General features: G+C 35.1%; 1 protein-coding gene across 1 annotated transcript; it reads right to left on the bottom strand.

Annotated features, from left to right (window-relative positions):
- Nucleotides 1-10,195: 10,195 nt before the first annotated feature.
- LOC117635276 (probable trehalose-phosphate phosphatase D) lies at nt 10,196-13,022 on the bottom strand. The gene is made up of 12 exons (XM_034369625.1): nt 12,797-13,022; nt 12,345-12,666; nt 12,090-12,230; nt 11,865-11,936; nt 11,657-11,749; nt 11,504-11,560; nt 11,305-11,406; nt 11,119-11,196; nt 10,924-10,993; nt 10,712-10,782; nt 10,526-10,618; nt 10,196-10,413 (listed from the first exon to the last, which is right to left on the bottom strand). The coding sequence occupies exons 2-12, from the start codon at nt 12,633-12,635 to the stop codon at nt 10,351-10,353; spliced, it is 1,131 nt and encodes a 376-aa protein (XP_034225516.1). The 5' UTR covers nt 12,636-12,666; nt 12,797-13,022; the 3' UTR covers nt 10,196-10,350.
- Between the last annotated feature and the right edge of the window lie 8,058 nt (nt 13,023-21,080).

The following is a 21,080-nucleotide window of genomic DNA, read 5'->3' as shown; positions in this document are numbered from 1 at the left end:
TTTCAATCCCCATTGTGTGAAAGACTTATACATTACTCATTCACCATTCATCTATAATTACAAATTTTGACCCATTCAAAACATAAACTAAAAGATCACTGAAAATTCAATCAAACAAATCATGAGCCTCCTATGAGTTTTATTTCGGCAGCATGAAATTGCATAGAGTTACATGAGTAGTAATTAGGGTTAAGATAGGAAACTACAGCCGTAGAATTCTATAGTAAGGGTCTTATGCTAAGGCCTTACATGATGTCTTATCTCTTAACCATTAGATCAAGTTGTTTAATCGTTGAATTAAATTGGTTAGTTTGATTCAACAGATAAAAAATAGGATCTCATATAAGGACCTTAAAGGTCTTTATGTTAACAATATATGAGCTGGAGAGTGGTCACGTGCTTCTCAGTGTATAACTCGTGAGTGTTAGTTAAGCTTGTTAGTTAGGCTACTTAGTAGAAGTTGTCAGCTATATAAACATCAGATTAAGTTTTGCTTTAGTTCAGTAAGAATTGTAACAGATTTTGATAATAGAAATACAGATCTATATCTCTCTCTATCTCTCTCCCTTCAACTTTCTCTCTCAAACACCCAAACCTAACTTTCTTTCCTCCATGGTTAACATGGTATCAGAGCGGGTTGCCCACGTGTGAAAGCCCAACGGCCATATGTGCTCCACGTCACCCAAAATATGTTGTCCACGTGTTAAGCTTGAAAATTCGCCACACGTGCGGGGGCTTGTGAGAATGTGAAGGTAAAAAGTCCCACATTGGAAAGTTGTAAAACCTAACAAGGGCTTATAAGGAGTTGGGCTACTCCCCCCATTGCCAATTAGTTTCCTATGGGCTTTAATAGGGATAAATCCCAGACAAATACTTCTCATGGTGCTTATCAGTCTTCAGAGTTCTCTCCTTCGTCTTATCAGCCTAATAATACATCAAGCTCTACCACTCAGTTTGTTCCTCGCGGTAGAGGCTCTGTCAATGGTCGATTCCATAATCACAATAGCAACAGAGGTGGTTTTTCACCACGGTTCCCTTCTGCTCCGAGATCACAGGCCATACCTGAGTGCCAAATCTGCAATAAGAAAGGACATACGGCACCAAACTGTTACTACAGAATTCCAAATAACTCATCCACTCCTATCCTTGAGTGTCAAATCTGTGGCAAGAAAGGGCACATAGCATTGAACTGTTATCATCGAGCCAACTTTCCATACCAAGGTGCTCCTCCTCCACAGTCTATTCAGGCTATGACAGCCAATATGTCCTATACTCCAAATGACCTATGGATAGCAGACAGTGGAGCTTCCCATCACATGACACCCAATGTGCATCAATTGCAAGCGTCTGCCCCTTACTCTTCTGAAGACAAGATTACTATAGGCAATGGGGAAGGTCTGTGCATTGACCATATTGGCCATTCTATTTTATCCGCCTTACCAGGCACTTTACACTTAAATAAAGTGTATCATGTTCCTAAACTTGCAGCCAATCTGTTATCTATGTATCAACTATGCAAGGATAATAACTGTAATGTTATTTTTGATGAGTATCACATATACGTGCAGGACAAGCAAACTCACAGGATTTTGTACAAAGGTCAGAGTGACAAAGGGCTCTATCCCATTCCACAAGTTCATCCTCAACCTTCACAAATTCACAAGTCACCCTTGGATTCTTCAATTTCTGTCATAGCAAATAAAGATGCAGCCAATGATAAAGCCTTGTCTCTACCTCCAGCAGCACAAGGGAATTCAAGACCTCATGCACTTTTGGGTCAACAAGTCAAAACCAAGCTGTGGCATCTTCGACTGGGCCATTCTTCCAATGATGTTCTTCATCACATGTTAAAGGTTTCTAATATTCCTTTGTCTGTTGATTCCACAACTGAGATGTGTGACTCTTGTTTACAAGGCAAAATGCACAAATTGCCCTTTTCTTCCTCTTCTACCACTAGTCTTAGACCATTTACTAAGCTGCATACAGATGTTTGGGGCCCTTCCAATGTTGCAGCTCTAGGTGGTTATAGATACTTTCTCACCATTATAGACGATTGTACACGCTACATGTGGGTATTTCCCTTGATCAATAAATCAGAAGTTTCATCTGTTTTCATAAAGTTTCATGCCTATATTGTGACTCATTATCAAGCTCAAGTTCAGTTTTTGCAATCTGATGGTGGTGGTGAATATATTAGTCACATGTTCAAAGATTTTCTAGCTTCTAAAGGCATTCTTCATCAGCTCTCTTGTCCTTATACTCCTCAGCAAAATGGATTGGCTGAGAGGAAGAATAGGCATCTTATTGAGACTACTCTTGCTCTATTAACTACAGCTGGGTTATCTCTTCCATTTTGGTTTTATGCTGTGACTCACGCAGCATTCCTGATCAATCGCATGCCAAGTCGAGTTCTCAATATGCTATCTCCATATTATAAGTTGTTTGGTGGCCATCCAGATTTACTATCTCTCAAAATCTTTGGGTCTGCAGTGTATCCTCTGCTGCGTCCCTATAATGCTCACAAGCTTGAACCAAGATCTCATCAATGTATTTTCTTGGGGTATTCCATGGGATATAAGGGAGTACTGTGTTATGATCTGAGAACTCATAAGGTTCTCATTTCTAGACATGTTATACACAATGAAGATGTGTTTCCATGTAAGACAACCCAAGTTTCGACTCAAAATCAAAATCAGTCCTCACTGTCAACCTCTACCTCTCGATCTCCACCAGTGGCTGTTATTGTGGCTTCCATGCCTCAGAAATCTCCATCCGCACCTATGCTTAATTCCTCTACATCATCCACCAATTCTTCTTCTTTCTCCAGATCTCCAGTTCATGATAATCAGGTGCTGCCAGTTTTCACAGATGCACAATTAGAAGTTCTACTTCCTCTTGAGTCTGCATCTTCACTTATGGACAATTCAGGACCACTTCCTGCGCAGGTGCATCCTGCAAGCTCTATGAATAATCATCCCATGCAAACTCGTTCCAAGTCTGGTATTGTGCAATCCAAGCAATTCCCAGAATTTTCCAGCTTTCATACACAGTTAACTTCCATTTCAGAACCAGACACACCATCCTATTTTAAACAAGCTCTTGGTCATCCAGCATGGAAACAAGCCATGACTGAAGAAATTCAAGCTCTTGATCAACAAGGAACCTGGACTCTTGTTCCTTCTCCTCCACATACAAATATTGTTGGTTGTAAATGGATCTTTAAGATCAAAAAGAATGCAGATGGCACTATCTCTCGCTATAAGGCCAGATTAGTTGCTCAGGGATTCAGTCAAGAATATGGATTAGATTATGAGGAAACCTTCAGTCCTGTGGTACGTCATACAACGGTGCTCATTCTTGGTCTAGCTGTCAATTTTCAGTGGGAATTACGGCAGCTGGATGTGAAAAATGCTTTTCTTCATGGTGAGCTTCAAGAAGAAGTGTTCATGAAGCAACCTCAAGGCTTTGTCGATTCTCAATATCCTAATCATGTGTGCAAGCTTCAAAAATCTCTCTACGGCCTGAAGCAAGCTCCTCGGGCATGGAATGCAAAATTCACAGGCTATTTACCTACCTTGGGTTTTTCGGTTTCACACTCTGATCCCAGCCTGTTTGTGAAGAAAACTGAAGTTGCTGTTGTAATCCTATTACTCTATGTTGATGATATAATAATCACAGGCTCTGATCCTTCACTGGTGACATCTGTTATTCAAGCTCTTAGTGAAGTATTTGAGCTTAAAGATCTGGGAAAGCTCAAATATTTCCTTGGTCTTGAGGTGCAATACCATTCAGGAGGGAAAATATTTGTCAATCAAGCCAAATATGCTAGAGATCTCATCAAAAAGGCATCTATGGATACATGTAAGCCTTGTAGCACTCCTTCTAAACCTCACCATCAGGTCTTAAAGGATGAAGGTACTCCACTTCCAAATCCCACACTCTTTCGAAGCATTGTAGGTGCTCTGCAATACTTGACATTCACAAGACCAGACATTGCTTTTGCTGTCAACACAGTCTGTCAGTTTATGCATAGTCCTACAGATGTTCACCTTAGCTTAGTTAAACGTATTATCAGGTACTTGCAAGGCACATTGCAGTTTGGTGTCACGTTTTCTCCAGGATCCATGGTCTTATCTGGATATTGTGATGCCGATTGGGCTGGTGATCCCAATACACGCAGATCCACCATAGGATATGTTGTTTTCCTCGGTTCCAATCCGATTTCTTGGTCCTCCAACAAGCAAGCTTCTGTTTCTCGCAGCTCTACAGAAGCAGAATATCGAGCACTTGCTCACTGTGCTGCAGATATCTCATGGATACGACAAGTCTTGTGCGATTTGCATATGATAGTTCCTGAAGCTCCTCTCCTACACAGCGACAACTTGTCTGCTCTAGCTCTCAGTGCAAACCCTGTTTTTCATTCTCGCATCAAACACCTGGATGTGGATTTTCACTTCATTAGAGAACGTGTTCAAAGTAAAGATCTCATTGTCCAATATGTTCCCACAGATGAACAGGTTGCTGATATTTTGACAAAAGGCCTTCATAGTCCAATATTCATCAAACATTGCTCCAATCTCAGCCTTGGCTCTCCCCCAGCTGAGCTTGAGGGGGGGTGTTAACAATATATGAGCTGGAGAGTGGTCACGTGCTTCTCAGTGTATAACTCGTGAGTGTTAGTTAAGCTTGTTAGTTAGGCTACTTAGTAGAAGTTGTCAGCTATATAAACATCAGATTAAGTTTTGCTTTAGTTCAGTAAGAATTGTAACAGATTTTGATAATAGAAATACAGATCTCTATCTCTCTCTATCTCTCTCCCTTCAACTTTCTCTCTCAAACACCCAAACCTAACTTTCTTTCCTCCATGGTTAACATAGAATGACTCAACTACAACGCACTTGCGGAAATAAAAATGAAATAACATGCCAGATCTGGCCCATCTTGCCAGTAACTCAGTACAAAATCCAGCTCCTCTTGTCTGCCACTTTGGGTTAAGGGCCCTAACAAAAGGCCATTATAAACAGCCACATCAAGAGAAGACATCATCCACGAAGCACGTTTCCTTTGAATCATTCTCCACATGTTATCATCATATAATTTATCTTACTTAACATAATCTCAATCATAGGAGCTCGGATGCACAAATAACTGCTTATAACCACTTGAATTACAGATTCCTTACCTAACTTAACATACTTAGTTTGATTCTCATGTATTGCCTGTTTAAATAACACCCCATCTTTATACAGACAGTGATTTGTATTAACACAAATTTCCATCCCTTCCCTTGCAACGAAAGACTGAAAAGTAAACACCCTCAGCCTTTCTTCTTCCTGCCAACCCAGCTCCTAATCCCCTTATGATTAGAATTCAAAAGTCGATTAGAATATTTAGTTTTTTTTTAATTATAATTTATAATGAGTTCCTATACACAAGGGATTAGGTCCAAGCTACCTGCAATGTGAGCACCTTATGCACCTGCTCCCTTTGTGAAGATCATTTAGCTAGTCACATGGGTAATCAATCAAAGATCTATATTTATCCAAATCTCGAACACATGCATGCAAATATATATACTTCTTTTACTGACCAACTCCGTACATAAATGATCAATTTTTATTACCTCATTTATGCGTCGACAGTGTTGCACCACCCTCCATGGAGGGACCAGATTTCCTACAGCATGACACGTTTATAAATTATATGTACATCTAATTATACTCGATGCCAGAAACCATGTTAAAAAAAACTTTAAAGACATCCTTTATTTGTTCCCAAATATTCAATTCACAGAGATCCCTTTTTTCCCCCCTTGTTTTAAAGAGACTTGTCTAACCACATGGAGGAGACCTCTCCTCTCACTGCATATATAACACGTACACACATCTCTCTAAATACACTTTTATTCAGGATTGGTCTTTTTATAACTCTAATATTTAATATTTCTTTTTTAATTCCCCCGGGTGTTTGTTTGTTGGCACCCCAGAGGGTTCACTTTAAAATTTTTGAATTAAATTAAATTTTTTATATATAAAAACGATATCCTACTTTAAATTAAACTCGATGCATAGTGAGAAGCACATCAACTCTATCCAATTTTATTAAGCCCGTGTCTGCATTGATTAAATTAAATTAACTAACTCGAAAGACTTTTCTTTTCCTTTTTCTTTTTTTGGGTTTCTGTTTGGTTTGAGACACATCATATGTTATGTCATGGATGATGATTCGAGTGAAATGAAAATTTAAAGCTGCAGAAAGTGTGATACAGGGAGTTTTAGTTGGTCGAATTGTCCTTGATGAGATTTTTTTATGAAAAAAACTCCCACCAATAATTGGGGGCCTCATCAAGCTTGAAATAATAGAAGAGCAAGACTTTGTTTATTTCTGTTTCAGGAGCCAATAATGGGGTGGAAGGAAGATGAATCTAAGTGGGAAACTTTCTTTACACGTCTGAAAATAGGGCAGAGGTTTTCCATGGGTTGGAAGCATGCTGGGTGTCCCAATACAAATTAAAACCCATGTCTTCTTCATAGCAAGCACTTTCAGTGGATTCCAACTCCTCCTTCAACCATATTGGGATCCCTCTAGGCCACCTAGCAATAGCCATAGCTAAAAGCTAGCTCTCATTCATATATAAGCTTAGTGGGTTTCCCTCTCATCACCTAACCCTATGAAAATAACACATATTAATATTCCAATGACAAATTGTATCCAATAAAATACTTCTTTCTAAGATTCTTCCATTAATCTTTTGATGTGGGCTCTCCCAAATCTTGGTGCCCAATAGCTTAGGTCTATATCTCTCTTTCAAAAGCCATATGCTCTTCTGTTCACTCATTTTCCACCCCCTCTAATATCTTAACCCTAGCTGTTTAGCTACCTTGGATCTTATATATATTTGTTTATGTAATTGGGATCTTTTTATATATTTGTTTTTGTTTTGGATCAAATTTAATATCCATCATTTGTGCGATCGGTTTAAAAAGCATAGCTTCTTTATTTGCTTTAGGTTTATAAAAAAATGGGTTCATGGTAAGTAATATTGTTCCTTTGTACCCTAATACTGGTGCCAGAAATTAATTAAAACTTAATAAAACTTAGGTCTCGTGTGGTCCTCTTTCCATGATCTCTTGTCTGAGACGAGGGTGAAGATGAAATAGTATCTATGAACGGAAGCAACAAGATGGGGCTAAAAGATTTAATAGTTGGCTATGGCTTTAGGTCTATGTACTGAGGTGCATGTGTGTTACTTAAAAAACACATCAATCATCAGTTTAAATTGGTTCTTTTTCAAATCATCCCCTCAATTATTGGTATAGCTTCATCACTGTGTGCCGACGGGAAAACTTTGCTTATATTTTGCTGTGATTCAAATATACATCAAATATTTACCCAATCTGTCTTATGCGTGTGTGGCTGTTATTTTTTACGCAAACAAATTCACACATAATATTAAGTAAACTCTTATCATTTAAAGTAATATCTTTCACTTTGTTGAAAGAGATCCCAAATTCGAATCTCTCCTCAAATAAATAAACGACAAGTTCATATGGAAAAGTTTGCACCCTGATGAATTAGCTTAAGTTTAGGCAATAATGATTGAAGCACAAATTCATTTTGGAAATCATCACTTAATGATTGTGAACAACAATTAAAGAGGTGGTAAGTGAATATGATATATATATATATTAAAGGTACATATGCACTTACTATACAGGATTTGCAAACAAATCAAAGTTTAGGCAACAGAATCATTTTCCTAATTTAGGGTTTTCTTAAAGAATATATGATCCCAATCATAACTAGAGGGTCACAGCATTTTGATGGTGCCATTTTAGGTCTCATATTCCTTGATGATACAATCATGCATAGACTGATAATGAGTGAGGACAAAATGATTAGCACAAATGGAAATCCCATTGGGACTTTAATGTTTTGGCTTGAGATGCCTTGTTGCCAGATTAAGAAGATACTTAATGGTTGGGTTGTGTATGGAGATGATGAATATATGCCTGCTAATTATGTAGGAAAAGATTAATAATGTGAATGAACAAGGCCACTAATACGTCCTCGCAGAATAAGATATTTTTTTTAGTACAAGCGATGGGGGTTTTATACAAATATATTTATGGGGTGCCTTGAAATTTCGAATCTCTATTCACATAGTAGACGAACTACCACACTAATGACGCCCAAGAATTTAAAATAATGCATGTGAGTTTGGAGCAAAACATGTAAACGTCATCAACTTGCACACATTTTGGGCAATAGTCGCAGTAATTATTCATATATTAAAAGAATACAAATATAGAATTCATTAGGTTCTTTACTCTAAAAATAAAATCACAAAGTCTTAAACCTCAATTCAAGAAAAGTGTTGATATTCTAATGTTTGGAGAGCACCATTCTGCCTAACTATTTGGGCATTTTGACAACTGTGAATAGATGCTTCCTATTATTGAGGGTTTTAATAACATTGAGTTTGTGTGGACAGAAGCCACCCAATAAACATTGGTCATTTGAAACACTCAATTCAAGAATTCTCAACTGTGCCTTTTGACTGCTGCATGCATATTTTTCTATGCTTTTGTTAGGTGATCAAGTGTAAAATCATAGAATTAAATTAGACATAAGAGGATCTCAGAACACGGCTTCCTACACCACGTTAATCCAACACCAAATATAATTAACTTATTATTAATATATATTAAGGCAATGTGCACCAAACTTGGTCCCCAATTAAGTTCAGGTCTTGGATTCCCTAGTGCATGCAAGACAGCTTTTATATGCAATGTGCCACCAAACTTATTGGTCCCCAAGTTCAGTTCTTCAAGCTAAAAACTAATAAAAAAAAGTAAAAATTTGGAATATGTAACTTCATGGTCCCCATCTTCATTTACATAATCATATATATATATATATATATATTCTTCTTCTCACAGTAATTTATATATAGTTTAAGTGGTTAAGAACATTCATTCTTACACCAGAGATCCTAAGTTCGATTCCCACTTTCTCTAGTATAGCTTGTATAAAAAATATAGATTCTCCCTCTCGATTACTAATAAAAGAAGTTCAAATGTTCATTATTATATATGGAGTAGGGTCTAAATCACTAGTGCCCCTGTAAAGAGACATGTCTTGATTCCATAATACAAGTGGAACCAAGTTCTATAGGATGCTGGGATTGGAAATAAATAAATTAATTAAAGAGTAAAAATACAAATAAAAAGCAAGAAAATGGCTCAATTTGTCGTAAAATAGTGCAAGGAAACTATTTGCCTTTTCCTACATGTGAAGGGCAACTTCCCCTCCTCATCGACATGATATGTCAAGGAGCTGCATGAATCGCTTTCAAATCAGAATAATTCATTGATTTATTAACTTCAATTTGATTTGATAATCGTACTATTTTCATTACTTTATAGGAGTAAATTACATGTCAATTCAGTAATATAAGCATTGTCCTTTCTAAAATAATGATGCTTGCATATGTGTGTAAAAAGATGACTCCAAGTATATACATGTCATTCATAATTGTTTCTTATTTGCTTTAGAAAATTAAATTTTCATCTCTATTAAACTCTAATGTTAGATTATATTAGTCATTCGTTAGGTACATTATTCATGTAGGTACAAACATAGATATATTGGTGTAGATACATCATATGTACCTACGTATGCATATAATCATAATAGTGCACCTAATCAAAGAACCAAAATCACAAAATATATAATTAAAAAATCCGCGCTCAGTGAAGGGAAAAAAATAACTTATATCAAAGGATGAGAATCCCAATGTCCTTTTATTTTTTTTAACATACAACAAAAAAAAGATGAATTGTAAGTACGAGACGAGCTATAAATTTAGACTATATATATTTAATCTTAATCCCAAATGAAGAATAGAAAGCATTGCATTACAAATTACAATAATGATATGAGTTTTTTGGCCCATGGTCAATTTATTTCAACTTCGAAGGGGCAGGATAATTTTGCATAGGCTCTAGGCATATATATAGGCTTTGACATATATATATATATATATATTTTTTTGTTGTTGTTAAAGTCGTACGTTTTTCAGTTTGACAAGTGCAATATGAAGCTACTACACAGAAAAACGGCCATGCAGATCGATGTATATGGTTGAGTAAACAAATAGAGTAAGGCACAGAGAGAGAGAGAGAGAGCATTATATACAATTTCCAAAATTAATTATGGGATCGAGTTCAATAATTGATAACCACTGGAAAAGAAATTAGAGTAGATAATTCAAGCCACCCTTGACAAAATTTTAGGGTGGGTTTCAATCAATTTTTTTTCTCTATTTCAAGCCACCTCTCTACGAGTCTAGTTTCTTTGTTGTTGGGACAATCTTTTCCACTCCACCAAACGCCACAAAAAGTCCTTAACCTGCGAAAGTAATGCAATAATACAATACATTAATTAGGTTTAAACCAAACAAAAAATATATATAAAATAGCATAAATTCCAGGTTGGGGTTCAATAATATTATTATTCTTACCTCTGCTGGTTCTTGTAAAGAATAGGACGCATTTGTTTCTTTTGGAACTTTAGAAACCAGAATTCCAAACCCCTGTCCTCTATCGCGTAGCACCTAATTATTTTAGATGTGACAATACCTTAGACGAAATGTACGAAAATATTGGCAAAGGCAAATTAAAGAATTACAGGGAAGGGCATTTGATACCTTGAAGGCATCCTCATCTGTTCGATCATCTCCAATATAGACCGGTAGCACTTCATTTGAATTCGCATATCCTAAAAGGACAACAAACAATTTTATTAGACGTAATCGTTGATACGGGCATGGACGTGCTTTTGTAAACGTTGATTGATGTGAGTCTCAATAGAGAATCAATGGTAATGTCCTTTTAGAAGAAAGTATTGGCTCAAGCTCACCTAATGACTCTAGCAAGAATTCAAGAGCTTTGCCCTTGTCCCATTTGATGGTTGGCCTGATCTCTAATACCTGTTTTAAATCCAACACATGAAGTTAAGCAATTGCTTATGTCCTTAAAAAATAACCAAGGCCATGCAAAAATTAACTGAACTTTTTGGTCAAGAAGATTGATCTCAATACAGGTATGATGGTACCTTTCTCCCCTGAGTCAACCTGAGCTTTGGATACTCATTGAGCACTAGTCTGACTTGCTCTGCTAAAGCAGCCCAACTCTGGCAAACAAAAAAAATAAGAATATATCATTCATCAAATTATATGACTACAACATGTTAAAATTAAGAAAATAATTGTAAAAAAATAGGTGGGATTTATTTGTTTACCTTCTCATCAACACAACGAAAGTGTACAGATAAGCAAAACTTATTATTTTCCACCCTTGCTCCTGAGATGGATCTGGTTTTCTCCACTAAAATTTTGCACACCTATTGGAAGAGTTACACAAATTCAGTCCCTCAAACACAATTTTTTATATATTCATTTTTGTTTTTTTTTTTCCTTAAAAATGATATCAAAACAAACCTCATCAATCATTGGTACGAACTCACTGGCTGGTTGGAAGAGAACTGCTTGATTACCCTGAGTAATTCAACAATAAATAAAATAACTCAAAATCATAACAAAAAGTAATATTCAGTAAAAATAAAAAGAACAGAGATGAATAATAAAGCTCACATTCTTATATTTGCTACTTTTGGATGGTCCTTTGATGTCCATCCCATGGCTGCCTGCATAGTAGAGCTCTCCTAATTTCACAAAGCTATGAACCTGCAAATTTGTCCAAAAACATAATAACCATTATTGTTAATATATGTCCTTTCAATCATTCAAAATAATAATAATAATAATTTTATTTTTCTGTTTATATAAAGAAAAATTGTACCTTGTCTCTGCACCTCCCGCTGACTATTGCTGTAGGAAAGTATCTAGCAGCAGCCTTCACAGCGTTTCTCATCTGACCAAAATGACCACAGTAGTTCAGAAGCTTTACATATAAATATATACACATCAGAAATACAAACATATACGTATATATATACATATGTATTTTATTTTATTTTATTGTGAAGAAAGTTGAGCAGAATCAGGGTAGGAGTGAAAAATAAACCTCTCTGGACATGAAAGCTCGATCTGGGTCTTCCACAATGGGGGAGAGGGTCCCGTCATAGTCAAGAAAGAGCACAATCTGCTTGCCCTTTGAATAATTTGTTATCTCCCCGAACATGCTCATAGCTGAAGGATGATGAAGCTATATATATGTATTTCCAAGACCATCAAAACAGAAACAAATTAATCAAAATTGTCAACAACAAAAAAAAACAGATACACACACATAGAGTTGCATATATAGGGCAATGCTTACATTCCAAGAGCTATAATCCACAGTTTCAGTGGCAGATTTCACACGAGGTGGAGAAGAAGCCCTCAGAGAGTCAACCCAAGCATTGACTCTGGCAGCTCCACCTTCTGTCTCAACCTTCAAAAGCTTAATGTTCCTGGGAATGGTGAAGCAGCCTCCACCTCCTCCTGCCTCAGCAGTCCTTGGCTTCGGCACAGAGGAAGAGAACATGGACTGGTTCGCAACAGTCACTGTAACAGCCACTGTAACAGCCACACCTTTCGCATCAGAAACAACCACATTTTGGTTGGTCATTTTTGTTTCTCTTCAAGTTTCAGTTCAAGCCCTGCATACATACAAAGAAAGCAACAAACTTTCAAACTCTAGCCACATCAAAGCAAACACAGAACTTTAATTTTTTTTCATTTGATGGAATGATTTTGAGAAAGCCCATTTGAATGATTGTGTTTATATACCTTGAAAGACCGATGAATTTGAGGAAAAGGGTTGGGATTGAAAGAGGGAACAGAGGAAGAGGAAAAGAGAGCAGAGAAAAAACAGAGGAGCTGGTTTTTTGTTTGTCTTCTTTGTGGTGGGTTCTTGGGGAGGAAACAGAGGAAGGGCGAGGGTTTTAATAGCACAAAACCTGAGGAAAAAGGTTGAAAAATCACAGCACACGCGCACTGGCTTCACAAGTATTTGACATGGGGTCGCTTGTCAATTTATAACTCTGTTTCACGGCACTACCTGACGAAAGTATCTCTCTTGTAAACGCCTGTACTTTTCGGCCTCAATATTGTAATAGAATGGCAGGGAGGGACCACTGTGACCCCAGTGCAATGCACCCAATAATAACATCCTTCAAACAAACCTTTGTAATCAGAAAAATAAAAAGTAATAATTTTAACTAGAGATACCCTGAAATTGACATAAATCCATTGCTATTTCTAATTTTCAATACCGCATGCTCTCTCTCAGAACGGAAAATTATTGTGTGGTACTGAAATACAAGTAATATTTTAGTGTGACAATAATACTATAATGTTGTATAGTTTGTTCTAGTGTTATAACACGAGTGAATAATATTTGTTCATATTATAACATGTGAATTGATTACATTACGTGTTGTTTCAGTTTATAATTTGTTTAATGAAACCCTGAAAATTAAGCTTAACACAAAAGTGCCCTTTAAAAGGAGCCCATAAAATTTTGTGAATATGTATGTGAACTTTCTTCTTAGGCTGATCAATCCAGGTTGAATCAAAAGGTTAGGAGACTGCTTCCTTAAAAGCGTGGCGGGTGAGAGTTGAATTCTCATGGTGAGTGTGGAAACATTTTTACCACTAAAACTATAAGCCTATTTTCTTGAAAAAAGATTCTCTTGTCGAAACAAGTTAAAGTGGGATCTAAACACCGCGTAGAATATATACCAATTCTACCTTTGACCAACCAAAGGTTTTAACTTTATGCATTTCGTTGAGTTTCTACAACTTCTTGACAAATCTGTCTTGCAATGTTCAGGTTATTCCATTGTTTTTCAAGTAATTATTTTAATACAAAATTTCCTACCAAAGGCATAACTCCAAATAAAATCATCTTCTACCTCCGGACAAGTGCAATCCAAAAATGAAAAAGTGCCAAATGAAATACGTGTAATATAGTGCATGTAATCATCTCTTACTTTCCTCTTTGTTTACAATGACAGCTGCACGATAATAATTTTCAAACATCAATAAGGGAATAACTATATATATAAGTGATGCATATAATCTACATTATACAATGCAGATTTTGAGTAGAGGGGTCTATTATATATATGGCCCCATTGTAGTAAACTTGTTCACGATGCAAGAAAAAGACAATGTTATAGCACTATCTTGGAGCACTGATCACAAAATGGCCAGGGACCACTTCAAGTCCAAATCTCTCCCTATATGTTTGATTTTTGTTTGTGATCAATTACAAATCAAATTACACTAATTAAGCAAGAATGTTGGTTCCTGCAATCATGGTTATAAAATAAAAAAAAATGCATAAATCATGTACAAACACAATTTATACCAGCCATTAATTATTATCTGTGCAAGATTTATGATCCAAAAAAATCATGATTTTTTCTCCTCTTCCACTTATACCATGTTAGTAATGCAATGATATGTCAAGTCAGTTTATGATGTGACTCAAAGTAATGAGGATGCCTCTTGTATACTAAACAATGACATAAATTACAGCAATGCCTTTTTTTTTCTTGGTTTACTTTTTTTTCTCAAATAACTTTAAAATATCATGAATTTCATTTTCAAAGTGTTTCACATCATATTTGTATTTTTATAGAGCGCTCTTTGAGGTCTATCAATGCTCATCAGGAGACAATAGACTCATCAAAAGTTTTTACACATGTGTCAAACCGTAATTTACATGAAGAAATTTCTCTTTACAGGAAAGGAGATAAGTAGTATCCCTAAAAAAATATCGTAAAACTTGAATATTAAGAATACAAAGACCCTCAAACACAGACCTCCTCCTGACAAGAGTCCAAAGAATAGAACAATATTTAAATTGAAAGTGAGCTAGCAAGGAAGGAGAAGTAAAATTCAAACTTGCAAAACAAGAAAGACCTGCTTTTAATTAATAAAGCATGTGGTACACTTCAGAAAGCATCAATTCTCCTACTAAAAATACCAACTACTTTCACACTGACTGTGCCTGCGCCCCTTGTAATCTCATAGTTCTGAACAAAAACAACCAGCTCCAATCTAATCTCCCAACCCACGTACGTTGTTTGAATCAAAACCAGCAACTATAAATATTTTTTCAATGGCTTTTCCATTATGTTGTCTGCAAATGCACCATATCAATTTTATCCCATTTTTTCTTTTCAATTTCATAAAGAAAAAGCATAACTCAGTGTGTGATTAATAAATTAATATCAAGGGGTCGACATTGTTGAATTTGTTAGTAGATTCATGTGTAAATTATTTATATATAGACGTGCACTTTCGGTTTTGAAAGCTGAGTTGAGCTTTTTGTTTGTGCCTAGAAGTTTGAAAATGATGAGAACTTTTCTTCGTCTCTGTCTGGGATTATAATTATGCGATGTAGGAAAATATGTTTTGGGTGCAGACTGCAGGGATGAAGAAAGGGGATGGAAGTTTCCTAACAATTGTTACGTGCTTTTTAATAAATAATTTATTGGCCTAATTATATGAGTTTGCATGGTGACCAAAGGCCTACGGCATATGGACTGACGCGATCCTTTGACCAGGTACAGTAATTAGGAAGCCAACCAAGTCCCACTTCTAGACTATAATTTCTTTTTTCTTTTCTTTTTATTGATTCACATAATAATATTTTAAAAATGAAAAAAATTGAATTCTTGTGGTAAATGCGTAAATAAGTTACAACCCAGCAAATGATCAACTTTCGAGTTGAATTCTAATCAAGATCTGAGATTTTGAGAGCCCTATATTAAATTAATTTCACTAAATACATAAGTATGTAAATATGTTGCATGCTCACATATATATACAATACACACATGAAAAAAAAATTCAAGGGCCCACTCCAATACTGACTATCTTCTTAATTTATTTAATATATTAAGATCATATATGTAGTTTAAAAGGTTTTTTTTTTTCATGATATGAAATAATTTTTGTTCAAATTAGAACTAATTTGTAAATACAAACCAAAATAAATAAATTTGTCACAATCATTTACGAAAAAAGAACTTTGTCACAGTTGATGTCTAACATTCGATAAATATTTTATGTTGGTATCTATATAATTCATTAAATATGTCCTCTTATTCAATTAGAACTTTCAAGAAGGCAGTGATTATTCGTGGTAGTATTGAGATCTCAATCAATGGTTGAACCTTCCTTGTCTTTCTCGACACCTGGTTTTTTTTTCTTTTTTAGAGGAAATGATACATTGCATTTATAAATCAAGTTCAAAGGTCATTCATTGAAAAGGCCATTACAAGGACAGATACATATACTTAATTTTTAGGATTAATTCATATAAAAAAAAATACACCGACGTCAACAATATAACTTCCGACATAACCACACATAACTATAATGAATACGTTAAAACTACGTGAGCCTAGACATAACAGGGAAGAACACCTCTGAAATAAGCACTTGTACCACAAAAGAAAGGATCTCCTAATAATTTAAATATTATTGCTAAAGGTAGCTAGGTCTTTCTGATTCTTTCTTCCAATTTGTTTCCATGTCCATATGTATTGTCATTAGTCAAAGTCGGTGGCAGAGATGCTTTGAAGTTTGAAGCCGAACGTGACAGAGAAGTATGGCAAAATTCAGTTAGATAAACTGATTGTCAAAAAGACATAGTTAGGCAAGCAAAAGGAAGATTAAAGCCATGAGACCATTGAATTAGGCCATTAAAAAAAAGGAATAACTTTTTGGTTAAGTTAATGTAATTATTTATCCTTTCAAATAATTAATATTCTAATTCTGATTGCCTGAGGAACAACAATAATGCAAAGGAATATTACCCCTAGTTCTAACTACGTGCCATATTATGTGAACATAAACGTGTGTTTTGGTTGATCAAATCTTATTACTATATTTGCTAGAATGAGTTCTCTCTTGGTAGCCTAATTCTAGAATAAGAACCTTCATTTTGGTACTTTATTTGCTTCTCTTTTTCTTTTAAATCAAATCTTGGATTAATTGGTGCCAGAGGCTTCTAGCTCAAGTATCTAAAAGTATTCACTTGTACACTCACATCACATGAACACCCCGATATTGCATGTATATTAAGGAAACATAGGATACTCACATGTGGTCATATGTTTGATTTACTTTTCCATGATATCTCAAATTAAAGAAATAAAGGGTTAGTTGCAATTTCAATCCTTGTACTTTAGTTTATATTTCAATTGGATCTGTGACATTTTAGTTAATTAACTTGTTAATTTATCGTTGCTTATGCTGTCTCTCCTTTTATACTGAGGGATTTCTTATTTGAGGGACATCTATTTGGAGAGATGAAAATTGAGGAAATGCTTAAAATTTAGGCGATATAAAATAGATTAAAATACAATATAAAATAGATTCTACAAAAATATCTCACAAACAAAGTATTTGAAAGATCCCTCAATTAAAACTTGGTATGGATACATGAAGCTCACACTATGGCCATATTAACAAAACCCAGCGATTGTAAACATGTACATGTTGTCAACACATTAAGGTTGACAATATAACCATTCAAATTTTGGGAACTAAGTGGAATATGGCCTCAAGATTAGTAGAAAAACTTACTTGTAACAGGAATAACACTGCCTTGCTATCTTCAACCAATAACACAATGAAACATGAAAAAATTATCTCATATGTTATTGTGTTATTGACCACTTTGTTGCATGAAAGCCTTTTTCCAAGATTAAAGAGGCAAAAGGGCTATCCAACTCAATTTTCTTAAATATTTAAAGTTTTTATTTTTGTCGTTTTAAGGATTTCCGCCCATATTTTCTCAATTTTTACATGGGACTCGATGAAAGAAACTTCCACTCATATGCTTAAAAAGATGAAAGAAGTTCCTCAAGTTTCCCTTTCACCACTTGGCCACTTGTCCAAGGTAGTTTCATTTTTAAAGTCCCACATGTTTTTGTGTTACTTGACTAAGAAATATAAATAAAAGTTGCTAGCACTTTCTAGGGGGCTAATATCGACTTGAAATTCTGGTCAAGAATAAAATTAAATTCTAAAATTACAATTAAAAAGACGGAAGGTTAAAGTCTCACACGAAGCTTCTCCCGATGCATATTCAATAAATTGTTCGAGAAAAAAGTATTTAGACTCTTCTATTTCAAAGTTAAGGTTTATATTACAAATGGTTTTGTCGTTTTTAAAAGTCGTTTAAAATGGATTAATTTACATTAATCGATATAAGATCAAATGACTTTTGTTATATCAGAAATGTGGCACACAATATGAAAGTTACTTTATGCTTGCGGAAAAGAATATATATTTTCAACGTGAATTCAAATATAAGCAAATAAAATGTTGATGAATTTTTAGAATTTTAAAAATTAGGTTAAGAGTTGGTGTCTATAATATTCTTAACCTAATTTTTTTTTATTATAAGGCACTTAATCAAGTAGAAAGAGCTTGGGACCTCTCACTGATTTTTTATTTATTTTATTTAAAAAAAAAAACTACCGACAAAGGAAGTACTAACACGGAAACCCTAATGACCTTTTTAACTTTTATCCCGTGAGAAAAATTATCTTAAATTTTTAATTGAAAATCTAGGTTCAATTTTGATTAATCTTAGTCATACTAATTACATATGTCGACGGTGGACCTAATGGGTCAAAGATTCTTTTAACTGGAAATAATCATGCGTGGACATATATGTTTGTTGTGGTATCTTCGATGACAAAAGTCGTGGGGAAACCTTTTAGGCGGTGACAACAAAATCCCCATGGACCAAACTTTGGATTGCAACGGCAACCAAGACATTTTACTTCCTTAAGGGCAAAGAAAGCTTAGGGATGCATTGAAAAGTGCAAGGGTTTTACAAATTGTTCACTCTTTCTTTGACCCAAAAAAGGAAAAAAAAAAAAAAAAAGTTATAACCTTTGTTAATAAGACGTTGCACTTCTCTATTCAGGTGAGTTTGAATTTGTAAGTAACCGTCTAACACTGTTGTAGTTAGTTAAAAGTGTTAAGTGACGGTCTAATTAAAAACTGACTACCACTCAACATTACTACGTAGCTGGAACAACCCCTCTTAAGCTTTTTACATTTTACTACAATGTTTAAAACAAATTTTTCTTTCAAACTATAAAAGTGAAAAGAATTATAATTGATCCTAACTTATACTAATTTGTAAGTGCATCGTTTATTTTCATAGTTGAAGGCTTGAAGCCTTCCGAAAGGTAAAGGTCAAAGAATGAAATGGCATCCAACAAGGTGTGAATTAGTTCACTTGATTGACAAGGCATCAAATCAAAATGATGTTTGCATCAAAAGTGGCACAAACACACGTGCCCCCTCGTAAAAGTTGGAATACAATTCAAACACACCAAGCGTGCAAATATGTATTTGATTGAATAGCTAGCACATAGATACCTAGAACGAGAAATGAGATATGACTTATATGAGCATGAGCCATCACGTTATACACAGCTAGAGAGCACTGACCCACCATTTTCCTCACCCAATCGAACCTTCTCGTGTTAACTGCATAGTAAATAAATATGTACTTGTGAGAACTTAGTTCAGTCTCGACAATTTCTGTGTTTGGCCTGAATTGAGCCAAATACGTAAACAACATATATTAAGACGTGAGATATGTATAGTTGTTGAGCTTGACAAGTTAACATCTACAACATCGAGCATCAATTAAAACTAATTGAAAATGAATAAAGAAAACGCACAGTTCATGAAGTTCAGAAAACAATATCAAGTTATAATCATTTAAGCACAGTTAGCCATATATACTTGCCAACTTTTTAGTGAATCAGGAGAACAAAAATATGTCTCCATTACAATTTACATATAACTTATAACCCACTCCTCCCCACCCAAATGAATAAATAACATAAAAGTTTTATAAAAGAATTGGAAAAAGAACAGAGCCATTCATTGCTGCTAGCCCCCTGAATCGTTGCAGAAATCCTCAGCCAAAAATAGAAAAGGCAATCTAATGCCAGAAGACATTAATAGGGTAAAGAGAGCTAAAACTGAAAAAACTGCCACAACAACAAAGAAACACCTAATGGTTTTTTCAGTTAAGAAAATGGGCCTCCACTAAGAAAGAAAAACCAGACGCTGCATGATATAATGGGCCCACTCCCTTTCCTTTTATCTGATGTGACATGGGGAGTTGGCCTGGCAATGATTCATCAAGGGGCCCACAAATCATGTTCAAGTGCTAAGCCCACTGAAATGCCCACCATCCCCCACTCAAACTCTAAAAATTCATCTTACCCTAGTCCCCCACCAAGCACCTTCCGAATATCCTCTCCCCCTTTTCTTTTTCTAGATTTTTATGGATTTTAATATTTTGTAAAGTGGGGCATTAAGAACAAGTAGAGATAGATCAAAAGCTAAATGTTGTTCTATTATGATTTTGAATTAAGCATTTAGTGGGTTGTTTGGGGCTGCCAAATTAAGGTAGCTTTCCATGTCTATATGTCTAGGTTTTGAGAAATATGCAATGTATGGGACTAATTTGGATTCACATCCACCCATAATTCTTTAGTTTTTTCAATCTTCTTTTCTTTTTCTACTACTTTGTATCACTATTCACGCATAAAAAATAGAGAAGCGTTATCCAAATTTCTTTAAACAAACATATTTTCCGTAGGATCAGCAATGCTAGAAAAGAGCGTGAAATCAGGAGTGCAACAGAAAAGCACTATTTTTGTAGTTTGTGTTATGTTCCTCTTAAGGCCTTAACAAAGTGCCTAATTAAGAACTTATGGCGCATGCAAGAAGATTTTCCAATTGATTATAATGGGATAATGAGGAAGTTGCTTTAAATTATGAATGATAGCTAAGTTGCTCCTCTAATATTCTATTAAAAGAATCTCCTGGTTTCTCTTTCCATTTTCTGGTTTTTTAATTTGAAAAAAATCAAGCTAATTGTACTTGAGACAAATTAATGGAAACATCCTAAGACAAAATCATTGCTATAAAATTAAGTAGCTTTACGAAGTTAGGCTAAGATAGATAACACATCGATGAATTCGCCATGCTTGCCAAGATCTTAAAGTGC

Source organism: Prunus dulcis, chromosome 1, assembly GCF_902201215.1.
Source record: "Prunus dulcis chromosome 1, ALMONDv2, whole genome shotgun sequence".
Classification (NCBI taxonomy): Eukaryota; Viridiplantae; Streptophyta; class Magnoliopsida; order Rosales; family Rosaceae; genus Prunus; species Prunus dulcis.
The sequence above is the reverse complement of the archived record's forward strand: the minus strand, read 5'-3'. Positions and strand labels throughout refer to the sequence as shown.

What these genes read in the sequence shown, in the direction of transcription:
- LOC117635276 (XM_034369625.1), bottom strand. Translation starts at nt 12,635, where the DNA reads ATGACCAACCAAAATGTGGTTGTTTCTGATGCGAAAGGTGTGGCTGTT. An exon ending in AAAGTAGCAAATATAAGAAT is followed by an intron (nt 11,561 to 11,656) that starts GTGAGCTTTATT and finishes TGAATTACTCAG; the next exon opens with GGTAATCAAGCAGTTCTCTT. An exon ending in TTCGTTGTGTTGATGAGAAG is followed by an intron (nt 11,197 to 11,304) that starts GTAAACAAATAA and finishes TTTGTTTGCCAG; the next exon opens with AGTTGGGCTGCTTTAGCAGA.